Genomic DNA, 12,668 nt, shown 5'->3' with positions numbered 1-12,668 from the left:
TGAATACGTGGCATACATACAAATTACAGCGCGTTTTCATTTTCAAAGCTATATGTACAAATGGTTCAGCCTGGTGGAGTCACACCAGGACATAATGTGTTTCAAAATTTAAAACAGAAATATAGCTTCGACCACATGCTGAAATGAGCAACCCTCGATGACGGTATTGAGTCCCTAGATGTTTCCCTCTCAACTGTTCTCATAAAAGTGACACAGAGTAGTGGCCGGGTTGTCAGTGGGTAGAGCAGGCGCACATATACTGAGAGGTTTATACCTCGACACAGAGGTCCAGGGTTCGAATCCGACCTGTGACGATTTCCTGCATATCTTCCCCCTCTCTCTCTCCCCTTTCTCACCTAGCTATCCTATCAATTAAAGGTGGAAAATCCCAAAAAAATAATCTTAAAAAAAAAAAAATAATAATAATAATCCGTACATATACAGCAAATTATATTTGAACGAGCGAAAGAAAGAACTACAACACCAGAGGATTAAAAAAAAAACATCGTTCAATGATGATGAGATTTTCTGTCTCAGGGTAGACCTTTTAGTTTACTTTTACATTTGTCACACTGAAGGAGAAGCGAAGAAAGAGACCTAGGAGAGGGGCAGTTTAACAGGATCGTTAGCCTGTACATGAACAATATCTCCGCTCATCCAGGCCAGCCTTTAGGAATTACGGAGGGGTGTGGCTGGTACCTGTGGATGCCTTTGGGTCGTCAAGTTTCATCTGATGCCAGTCTCTTCACTAGCTTTGAAACTAAGTCCGCTATTCCAGGTTTCTATCGCTAGTCTTCTTAGCTCCTCACCTTTACCACGTTCAGCTTCGCCCGTCAAACCTGGTGTTTCTTCACACTTTTTTTGGCCAGAAATGTGGCCACTCCCTCTTTGCTCCTTTGATTTTTTTGTTTTGTTCTCGCCGTACCATGGCTTTTTTTTTTTCAGCCCCTGTGGTCACTTTTTTGACTTTGCTAATCAGGCTGCAGTTCGCTTTACAATTACAATACATCCACATATGTGTGTTCTCCACATCTGACATTTCGCCTGCACAGTTGTCACAATATCTGTGGGGGGTGGGGTATCAGATGATACGTTGAAATGTGTTTTAATGACAACAATTAATGCATTTATCATGTAAATACATATACATTTTATTGTCAGTGATATAAGTCAGTAAGTTCATTGTTGTACTTGATCTCATTTAAAGTGCTCATATTATGCTCATTTTCAGGTTCATAATTGTATTTAGAGATTGTATCAGAATAGGTTTATGTGATTTCATTTTCAAAAAACACTATATTTTTGTTGTACTGCACATTGCTGCAGCTCCTCTTTTCACCCTGTGTGTTGAGCTGTCTGTTTTAGCACCAGAGTGAGGCATCACACTTCTGTTCCATCTTTGTTGCGAGATGCACATGCTCAGTACCTAGGTAAGGACTACTAGCCAGTCAGAAGCAGAGTATGAGGGCGTGTCACACTAGCAGCTAGGCGAGCATTGTAACGTGTGTTACAAAGTGACCCACGTTCGTCTCTGAAGTAAAGGCTGGACTACAATAGAGCTGTTTGGAGCAGTTTGTGAACTGTGTTTTCTTTTGGAGATGGTAAGTCCCTTTGGGCTGGACTTTGGGCTTTTTCACTTTGTAAACTTATTACATGCACAAAAAAGATATATAACACAATAAAGGAAAGGGGGAAAGCAAAAAAGCATAATATGAGCACTTTAAGGGTTCAAAATAGACCTTTGCAAGGGCCTAGGCTGGGGCATCTTTACGCTTTGATGCAGAAAAGGCACAAATTGTTGCCGAAAAATTCACCAGAATGCAGAAAATGATGATCAATTTTGTTCCAAAGTGGAGATCTCAACCCCACCCCCCCCCATTGTTGAACCCAAAGTTACACCCTTGAATGATTAACACACATCTCACATACAAGGTGACATCACTTCTGTCCTTCATCGTTTCTAACCATTGTTAAATGTCCTTCCATGGCATTCAGGCCATTAATGACTGTAACTACAGTAGAAATGAAAATTGAAACAAAAATAAGACACAAAACTTTTAAATTTGTGAACTGAACCATTTTCTTTTTTTTCGAACTGAATTGGAAAATGACAGTAATAATTATTGCTTTAGCACTACTTTTCTTGTCTCTAACATCAGCAGAGGAGAGATGAGGACAAATGGCAGGCTGTTTTTCACTTTTTTATTTTTTATATTTTATTTCTAACTAAACTTATTCCTAGTATTTAACTCTACTTTTTGTAACCATTTTGTAGATGAATGACTTAAACCTCAGCGGAATGACAAAGAGACAAAGTAATGAATTGGAAGAAGCAGATCTTTCCAAGGTTGTTTTGAATCGAAATTCTGTACATGACTTAAAGCACAGCCCCCGAACTGATTCACTCCTATGTGTTATGGTCTTTTAGTTGATAAAGTCCTTTTGATATAGAAAATAAAGATGAAGGATGTAGAAATGTGCACACTTCAAATGCAGTCATCTGTTATCCGAGAACAAACCTCCAATGATTCCTTCCTAAAGGCAGAGGGAAATGATTTGTGTTTACTGTCAGGACATAGTGACAATTTCAGCAGATATAGACAAAAAGTTATTTTATAAAAGTTACCTTCTGAACATTTAACATGAAGCTTAACAGTGGACAGTATGTATAAAGTACTTGAAAGCAATAACTGAGTAAAAGTACAAGTATCTTACCAGAAAGTCACATTTTACAATATTACTTATTGATATTTACTGATTTACTGTACTTAAGTATCAAAAGTAATTTTCTGATATTAAATGTACTTAAAGGTGCTCTAAGCGATGTTGGGTGACGTTACTTCTTGTTGACGTTCGAAGTATTGTCAAACAAAACGGAGGCTAGCTCGCCCCTTCCTCCTCCTCATCCCGTCCCCTCCCCCGCCCTTCCGTGCTTCCTGAAACAGTCATGAATGCGCATCGTGGAAGTAGCCTACGTGCTAACGCTGCTGCGGTGATGGCTCAACCAACTCTTTCTTGTCGGTTATTGGCTGGAACACTGTTTGTTATGTTTGGTGGTGCAGGTTGGCACAGTTTGTTTTTGTTGGCGTTTGTGGAGCCTGGGCTGTCTACAGAGACAGTGTTTTTTTCACAGTGTGTTCAGGGGACAGGCAGCTAGCGCATAGTGAGGAGATGTTTGCTGTATGTGACAAAAAATGTTGTAGCCTAAAAAATGCATGACATCGCTTAGAGCACCTTTAAGTATTAGAAGTAAAAGTAAAAGTAAAAAAAACGTTTCATTATGGCCAAAGGTGTGTAACGTTATCTTCATCACCACTGTCGTCGGGGTGGTCATCGTCTGTTACCAGCCTGCAGCAGGTTCTTCCATGACGCTATAGGTTATTATGCTTCCTCCTCTTCTTCTTTAGTTTTGGCCTATGTTTATTTTATTTTTTTCTTGGCAACACACACCAACTGGAATGGAGCGTGCATTAACTTGCAATCTAGGATTGCTGTTTTTTCCATTGTAAGAAATTTCTTCTGATTTTATTTTGTAGTAACGAGTAACTAAGATGCTTAGGGGAAATGTAATGGAGTAAAAGTAAACATTTCCAGAGATATAAATAACGAAGTTAAGTACAGATACGGGAAAAATCTACTTAAGTACAGTAACAAAGTATTTGTACTTCGTTACATTACAACACTGATAGTGGATATGGTTAGACTGGGTAAACCCAGCCCGATCTGCCGGTGATTTGATTTCGCCCTGCAGCTCAGGCTGGAAACCTGTACATTTATCTATCCTGCTTCCGTTACAATTTTTTGCGGGGACCAATCACAAACTGGCTTATCCACCTAGCACACTATCGGTGGGTTTAACATGATGACAATAGAGAAGCGACATTCAACATAGCGGCCACTGAAGCGCAGCAACCCGTTGATGCCATGGATAATGTATTGATGCCTCTGTCGCTGCTACGTCACCCGGATCATTGGTCTGATTGGTTGAAGGACTATCCAATTGCGTACAGAGTCATTTGAACTATGCCCGTTGATCACGCCTTTTATGCAGAGAAAATACAGAGCAGACTCCCCAGACTAATGTTCAAGCTTAAAAGATTGAGCTTGGTCTGGTGATAGCCAGACTAGGATATAGTTCAAACTCAGCTGTATGTTTTTTACATTTCACATTCAAGAAGCCAAAACGCAAAAATCTTAAATGAATTTGTTCTGACAATAAAAAAGAACATGAATGCCCTTTATCGTTTACATTTGATTTTTCCTGTTTACTGTGTTTGTCTACTCTGGGCCTTCATGATTATTCATATTCACAGCTGCACTTTTTTACTACATTCATTTGGTCCTGTATTAGAAATAAACAGATATTTGTACACGCACTGAATAAGGTAGTGAGACACCCTTGCCCGAGGCACTGGAGTATCTGTGCGCCGTAATCTGGGAGCAGGGCATTGTTTCAAATCCCCGTTCCATCCCTGGTCAACATTAGCTTTCTCTTCACAGACACCATGGATAGCCCTTAAGCTTGTAGGCTAACTTCCTGCCTTGCCCTGGTCAACACGGGTCATAAGCAACAGCCCAACTGATAGCTGGGGCCTGATTTCTAGATGGCTTTCTACACTTTAGAGATTTTTTTATTTTTATTTGGGAGAGTCAAAAGTGACCGCAGTTGCAGAAACACCCTTATTACGGTTTTAGGTTGCAGCAAAGTGGCGATAAATAATAATAATAAATAGATAAATGACATTACTTTTCCTATAGAGATTATCACATGCTACACAGGTCTTTTGCCTTCTTCTGTCTGTCAGCTATCCTTGTCCTTTCACCTTCTCTAGCTTGACTCCTTTTCTTTTAATCTTTAGTTCCTCGCTTTTCTTATCTTTCTCTCTCACATACTCTTGCGCTTTTCATCTCTCCACATTAACATGAGTGAAGTAAGACTTCCAAAGCTACATTACGCATTATCTGACCCACCAACGACATTAAAAACTTCCTGATTTGTCCACAAATGATTTTTTAAGTGGTTTAGCACCATTTCAAGAGGGTGTGTTGGGATTCGGCCCTGTTTGTTTCCAGAGATGGATGTTGTACATAGATTGTTTCCAGTTAACAAACGCCTGCTTGACTGCACAATGGATCGTGATTAGATTAAAGCTGCACTATGAGAGCTTTTGGTTTGTGTTAAAGCAGCTATTATCTCCGAGGGGCGTCAGGGCCAAAACAGGACAGTGCTGAGAGGCTTTTATTTGTAAAAGAAACACAAGCTCTGTGAAGGGCACGCTGCAGGCACAGGAGGTCTCTCTCCCTGACAGCCAGACAACTTGCATGATGCATTCAAACACAAACACTTTGACGTATGCGGCTGTTTGTTGGGGAAAGGAGAAACGGAGTGAGAAAGAGACATAGAGGGCGAACAGAAAGATCATTACGAAGGGGAAAGAGTTAGAAAAAGAGAGAAAGACAGGGAGGGAGACAGAAGGCCTGGGGAGCATCCATGTCATTACATTTCCCTTGAACTCATGTCAGGGACCCTCTGCTGCCATCAGTCTGATGAAGTGTAGCTGGTGCTATGGGCAGTCAGCCTGGCAAATCACTTTACAGATCGCAACACAAAAGCCCAGAATGAGACTTTGCAACGTTTCCACCATTAGCCCACATGTCAAAACAGCTGAGCACATTATATCCTCCATGTTTACTTGGCATGACACTTGACATCAGTCACACAGACTTTGGCAACGTGTACAAGCACGGAGCAATGGCACTGTTGGGTTAAGGCCCCCCTTTAGCCTGGCCCCAAGGGCAAGGCATCTCCAGCCGCTCTGATTCAGTCAGATTTGTCTTCACACAGTAAATAACACAGACTAAGTTTACATGCACATAATATTCAGTTTTTTGCCCTTATTTCAAAAAAGACAACATTCCGACTAAGCTGTTTACACGGCTAATGAAAGTGAATATTTCACTTATACTCCTGTTTACATGCAGATGGCAAAAAAAGATTCACTAATGGCCAACTTGTTTAACTGTGCAAACACAGCCTCCCTCTTTCATTGCTTCAACCACCTTCTTGAAAATGTCCCCAAAAACATGTTGATAGACAAGTCTTTCATAATGTTTAAAAGTAGCTGGGTTTCGCCTTCTTTTTGCATGCATCTCTACCTCAGCCTTACAAACTGTTGGCTAGTTGGTTTGTGTACAACAACCATAGCAACGCACAGAGCTAACCGTAATCCTTAAACAGGCAAAAGGGGCAAAAACTGGCCATAACAACTGTCGCAAACTGCGGTAAAAAAACAACAATTGAGACACACTCCGAATGCGCTGTATACATGTCCAAAGAATTCTTCTATAACCCGAATAATACCGGCATATCACACGTCTTAGTTGGAAAATTCTAAATTCAGAAAAAAGGCCTTAGGAATATCCAAACGGAATAAGCTGTGTGTATAAAAGTACTCACTGTGTTCTCTTGAACCTGTGACCAAGAGTCATGTCCGTTCAGGAAGCTGCTTCATGCTCTCTAAACGCATTGGAATGGTAAAACCAGAAGGTTTCAATGTTACAACAAGAGTGCTATTTTATGTCCTGCATAAGTGGACACATAAGGGCCTGAGCTATACAACTGTAACCTAATTACATGGTAATATGGAACACTTTAGGTAAAAAACAATAAGTGTACAATAATAGGTCTACCTAATGTAATCCCATTATAGCTCCATTACCTTTCGACAGGGTGAGGAAAGTGGGAAAGCATATATATTTTTCATCAGGGGCTTCTGGGTATCACTATAAAAGGGCATGAGGGAATATAGCATCAACAATGGGTGTGGTGTACATGCCCGGAAAGTACACTTGAGATCGGAACATTAGTTTAAAATAAATGTTATAAGGCAAAAGAATGCGCTATGTCATACTCATTGATATCAATAGAGGTGTGTTGCACATCCACAAACAGACTACTTACTGCAGCAATGCATGTGCATCTCTGTGTACGCATGTATTGTTGTACATGACCAATACATACACATAGTCAGTAACTATGTAGTAGAGATGTTCCAATACCAATACCAGTATTGGAAAAGCCTCCCATACTGCCTAAAATGTTGGTATCGGTATCTTTAAGTACTGGAATTTATCCCTGAATAGAATCTACTTTAAAGTAGTTTGTTTACGTTCTTTTTTCCGTTATGACTCGCTGTCAAACTAGATAATAAAAGAAAGTGCGATGGCATTCGTTCTCTGCGTTTGTTCATGTTTTACAAAGGGTTTAACCTGAACCAGGCCGTACAACAATGAAAATCCATACAGGGATAGTAGTATAGAACTGTTAAAACATAATAATATATATGTATTTTTTAACACACTGGTATCGGGTCGGTACTCGGTATTGGATGATACGCTAGTTCAGGTATCGGTATCGGGAAGGAAAAAAGTTGTATCAGAACATCCCTAGTTATAAGCTGAGATCACAGCGACAGAGATATTGCAGAAGTTAACAAGTTAACTTTTCATTTCGGAATAAATTTGTAGTTTTAACAAGACACTGCATGACTTAAAGAGTTGTTATTATTATACCACAGGATCTGAAATTGCCACATGATTAAACATGATGTGATGTGACTTGTATGAGACAGAGAATTGTAAAATAACATCTGCCTCCTACCTTCGGTGAGCCCCATGTGGATGGTCCAGTAGTTCTGCAGACACTGCAGCTCCTTCTTCATGCCCCTCCTGCAGCGGCAGTCATACAGAGGACTAACCAGCAGCACTTCCAAGGCAGCCTGGCACTCCCTGTTGTTGTCCAGCATGGCTTCCTTCTCCTTGCCCACAAGGCACTGGCGCATCACCCGGTACCGAGAGCTGCAGTGAGGGTTCTGGTTGCACCAGTCACTCGCCTGGATGCAGTCCACCCATTCTGTCTGAGCTCCGGGCCCAGACCCGGTGCCCGGAGATCCTGGAGACCCAGTGGCCAAAGACACGGACACAGCTGAGGGACCATCCCAGGAACTCGCTGCCTCATCTATAGGTGGGGACCAGGGGACAGAGGTTGGGGGTGACAAGAGACAAAGGGGCTCAGAAATTTGCAAATTAATATGTATGTGATTTTGTTTGTATATCTGTGTCAGGGCTTCAAGTAACAATTATTTTCATTGTCGATTATTTTCTTGATGAATCGATTAGTTGTTTGGTCAATACTATGTCAGAAAAATGGTGAAACATGTCGATCAGTGTTTCCCAAAGCCCAAAATGACGTCCTTAAATGTCTTGTTTTTGTCCACAACTCAAAGATATTCAGTTTACTGTCCCAGAGGAGAGAAGAAACTAACACATTTAAGAAAGGCAGAATCAGAAAATGTTTACTTTTTTACAAAATGACTCAAACCGATTAATCGATTATCAAAGCAGTTGGCGATTAATTGAATAGTTGGCAACTAATCGATCAATCGAATAATCGGTGCAGCTCTAATGTGTGTGCAAGTGCAAGCACACATCATAAACCTGCTTTCATTTTGTTTCGTTGATGTGGGACCTATAAACAAGTTTGATGGCCTCTGACATGCACATACATGCCAAGGCATCTTTTACCAAGACAGTTACATTCTTCATAGTTCACCTGAGTCTTATACATCTCTACACGGGGTCTTGTTAAGTTCTTATTTAATTAATATTCAGCGCTTTACCTGTGCTTATCTGCACTCTCTTTAGTGCATATAAAAGCCTTTAAAACGAGTCAGACTGCAGTTTTCAGTTTCCTATTCGAATCAAATGAATTCTTGATCACTGCAGTGGAGGCTATCTAATTATCTCGCCTAAAAAAAAATAAAAAAAAGTGAACTACACTTCACTCATATCTACGTTATGAGAAAAATTACAGCTGACAATGAGTAAACAGGGATCCTCGGAGAAGGGACTCAGGTGCGACCGTTTGACAGGAGTGAAGATTCAAACGTGCCTTCACACACACACACACACACACACACACACACACACACACACACACACACACACACACACACACACACACACACACACACACACACACCAGTAGAGCCACTTCTGGTGAAATGACAAGAGAGACCCCGTGTGGCGATATTGAGCATTGGGCTCAGAGAGGAGAGGATACTGCATCAGAATCAGAGAGCAACGGCTAAGAGAGGAGAAACGTGAAGTTAACTGTGAAAATATTTCATCAGTCAGAGGATTTTAACTCAAGCACTGGCCTTTGTGGGCGACATGATGCTGATGATGATACTGATGATGCTTATGATGATGCTTATGATGATGATGATGATGATGATGATGATGATGGTGATTGATTTTCTCATATTAAACCAAACACAAACTACTCAGAGATCTTTCTTTTTGCAGCCTAAAAGCTGTTCCAGTCGTGAGATTTGCATTCCAACTATGGATGCTGTGGTTCTTTAATGGATCCAGTATTAAGTGTTTCACTTGCATAGAACAACTTGGGTTTGTAGCTATGGCAATTACACATAATCTAAACTAATCTCATTTTTAAAATGAACGCCCTATCTATCAGTATCTGGCTTCACATTTAGAAAATAAAAGAAAAGAAAAAAAACAAACAGAATAAACCTTGTGCCCTCAAACAACTCCTGCATGAGAAGAAAAGAAAAGGTGCTCCTTGGCAATAATTAGGCTACTGATGTCAGAATGTATCTCTATATGACCCAGAACAAAAGAATAACAATTTGCACACAATTGGACATGTTATTTCAATATTTCACTTCTCACCTAAGAGCAGGAGAAAGCTGTAAACGCACATCCACACAGTGACAGACTTCATATTGTTGGAGAGATGAGTTAGGGTCCAACACGACTGATATTTCCACCTTATGAAAGGTTAATTCCCCTCTTCGGATCCTTGACCCAGGTGTAGGCTAACTGTTAAAAAAATAAATAATAATAATAATAAAAAAAAAAATCAATATCCTCGTTACCCACACACCTCCGACAAAACCCCTCGACTCCCAACAATAATCCACGATTTTTTTGTTTGTTTTTTTGAATAATGGACTAACCACGACACAGACAAATCCTCTGGTATTGGGAAAAAAAATAAAAAATCAAATGCCAATCAATCAGTCAATCCATGAAAGCAGTTTCTCAGGGTCCGTCTGCGCTGCGCTCATACCGACCAACTACTGAGACTTGATCTCTCCGCATTATAAGGGCTCAGACTGCCAGCTCCGATTGCCCCTTGGAGACAATTTGTCCTTAAAACATTCCTTAAACTGGCGCGAAACGGTCTGTCAGCTGTGCCAATATCTCTAACGAGATAGAAGAAGTCATTTGAAAAGTGCTCCAAAACGCTGACTGGATTGTAATTTTCTTTCCCCCCCCCAACACCACCACTGACTCTCTCCAAAATGCTGTGCGCTCCTGTGTGAGGAAGTGAACGCTTCTTTTGCACTGACTGCATGTGTGTCGGTGTCGAGGCATCACGGCACTTTATAAAGAGGAGTTTGTGTGCGCCAGCAGAGGGCGCTGCCGGAAGGGTGCTCTCATTGGAAAACGTGGTACTCGGTCACATCGAGGCCCAATAATAAATGCTACTCTATAGAAAGATTGCCAAGATGTTCCTGTAATCTTCCTGCAGGGCCAAGGGAGGGGTGGGGGGGGTGAGATGCACCTGTGGTACTCAGCAGTGAAATTATAGTGACCTCACTTGGCCTGTTTTCTCAATCTCCTGGGGTATTATTGCTGCAGGATACTGTGAAAGCCTATACATTTTGTGAAACAATTCCTGTGATTCATGTATAATATCCTCCTTACACGATGACTATCTCTTTCATAAGGGATATATTTACAGCTTTGTAAAGAGAAATGAGGCCACAACTGCAACACATCAAGGACGGAATTAGGAAGCAATAATAAGTGTGTTGGCTACTTGCACTCCTAGCAAGAATATCCGGTCTTCTAGCACATAGGGACTCTTTTATTCGAGTATTTATCAAGGCCAATAGGCCAATTCCTTTTTTTTTTGGCTGACATTATAAGAGCTTCATACCCACAAGTCTTAGCAATTCACAAATGTTTTGCAGGGTTTTAAGGGTGGACTCAACAATGACGATGAAAATGTCATCGTTCATTTTAAGCAATACCCAGACACATCTGGGTTTCCTCTGATTGAAAGAAAGATACAAAAAAATAAAAAAATTAACACAATGCCTCGTATTATATTTGAGCTCGGAGGAAATAAGGCCACCACGCACAGAAGAATCTGCCATTTTTCAGAGTGGCTTCACATTAAACAAAATGACTTTGCTGTGCATCACTGCTTAAATAGTGCCCGGAATGTCATAAATCTTTACAAATCTTGAAAACAAAGTCTCTATTTAGAGGCACTGACAGTGACAAACTGCAAGGCCACTGGCTCATAATGATGTTTGACTGTCAGCCCAGGATTCCATCCAAGAGGGAAAAGCGCTCGCCGCTATAATGGCAAAATCAGCCTCATTCTGCCTATATTGGCCCGGGCTTATTCTCATCTCCACGCCCCCCCAAGAGTTTGAAGGCTCTGTCATTATGGGGACACTGAAAAGCATCATCTCCGGCATGAATGTATCCTGCATCTGTCCTGCGTTAGTGCTACAGTGGCCGAAGAAGCCTATTCTTCATTTGATTTTAAGCAGACATTTTTTTAAACACAGAATGGCAGCCTTGTGCATTTCGAGCAACTATTTCCAAGCCAGACAATTTTATTCTTTCATTTTAGCAGATAACAAAGAAGCCAGTTATTGAAGTATTTTTCTCACTGAGCAGCAGTTGCATAAACTGTATTAAGTTTACAGTTGCTTGAGCAGTAGGCTCAGGAGGAGGAAGACATTTCTAATAACACAAAAAAGGCATGAAATCAAGAGAGAAACATTGTGGGGGAAAAAACAGCTACATTTGCATTGTGGATTCTTATTCCAGCATCACATTATTTCCATCCATCATTGTGTAATATGGATAAATCCTCTCCTCACATTTTCTTTTTCCTGAGCCAGGCTGTCAGGTCCGTGGTGGGACATTATTCGTGTTGACATTGCACGATTCACCCCCTTCGTGGGAATTTAATTGCTCCATTCTGACTTCATAAAGCATCTGCAGTTTTTTTTTTTTCTCCCTGTGTACAATTAGAGAGGGCCCACAGAGAAACACACACACATACATATCTCCTACTGCTACGCTTTTTCATAATTAAGCATATGCTTAACGTACACTTGCAGACACGCACACACGCTGACAGATAATCTGTATGTCAGATAACTGTGCTCCCACATGGCGGCTCAAGACCAGGAAGATGGGGAATGACATATGTGGATATAGAAGACATTGTTATCACTATTGACAGAAATCAGTGCCTGCCTCTGAGAAGTGTGTCTAATATGGTGACTATAGATGATACCATTATGAATTCATGGGATATGAAATAATGATACAGATGGCAGCCAAAGTTAAGACTCTGTGCATTAACTTGTGCTTAGTGAGACAGCAGGGGAGGTTGAGAGTGAGCTCATACTTACTCTCATGGGTCAAATAATAGCCAGTCTGAAACTGTCACCTTGAAAGCAGGACAAACCAACTTGCATACAAATGTTGTGTATACGAGTTTATTTGTGCTACAGTGTATGTATAGATACCTGCACAAGTGCTTCCAGAAT

General features: G+C 40.8%; 1 protein-coding gene across 2 annotated transcripts in view; it reads right to left on the bottom strand.

The window, feature by feature from the left end:
- LOC144518690 (GDNF family receptor alpha-2-like) overlaps positions 1-10,430 on the bottom strand; it is a 68,931-nt gene extending 58,501 nt beyond the window's left edge. Inside the window, exons 1-3 of one of the 2 annotated variants that reach the window (XM_078251532.1) lie at positions 10,041-10,430; positions 9,754-9,903; positions 7,661-8,017 (exon numbers count right to left, since the gene is read on the bottom strand). In XM_078251532.1, coding sequence (XP_078107658.1) covers positions 7,661-8,017; positions 9,754-9,805 — 409 coding nt within the window. In that variant the 5' untranslated portion in view covers positions 9,806-9,903; positions 10,041-10,430. Of the gene's footprint in view, positions 1-7,660; positions 8,018-9,753 lie in introns of both variants that reach the window. The other variant, XM_078251531.1, reaches the window with a different exon arrangement.
- Positions 10,431-12,668: the final 2,238 nt, after the last annotated feature.

This window comes from Sander vitreus, chromosome 5, assembly GCF_031162955.1.
Source record: "Sander vitreus isolate 19-12246 chromosome 5, sanVit1, whole genome shotgun sequence".
In the NCBI taxonomy this organism is placed as follows: Eukaryota; Metazoa; Chordata; class Actinopteri; order Perciformes; family Percidae; genus Sander; species Sander vitreus.
This window is presented reverse-complemented; position numbering and strand designations above follow the sequence as displayed.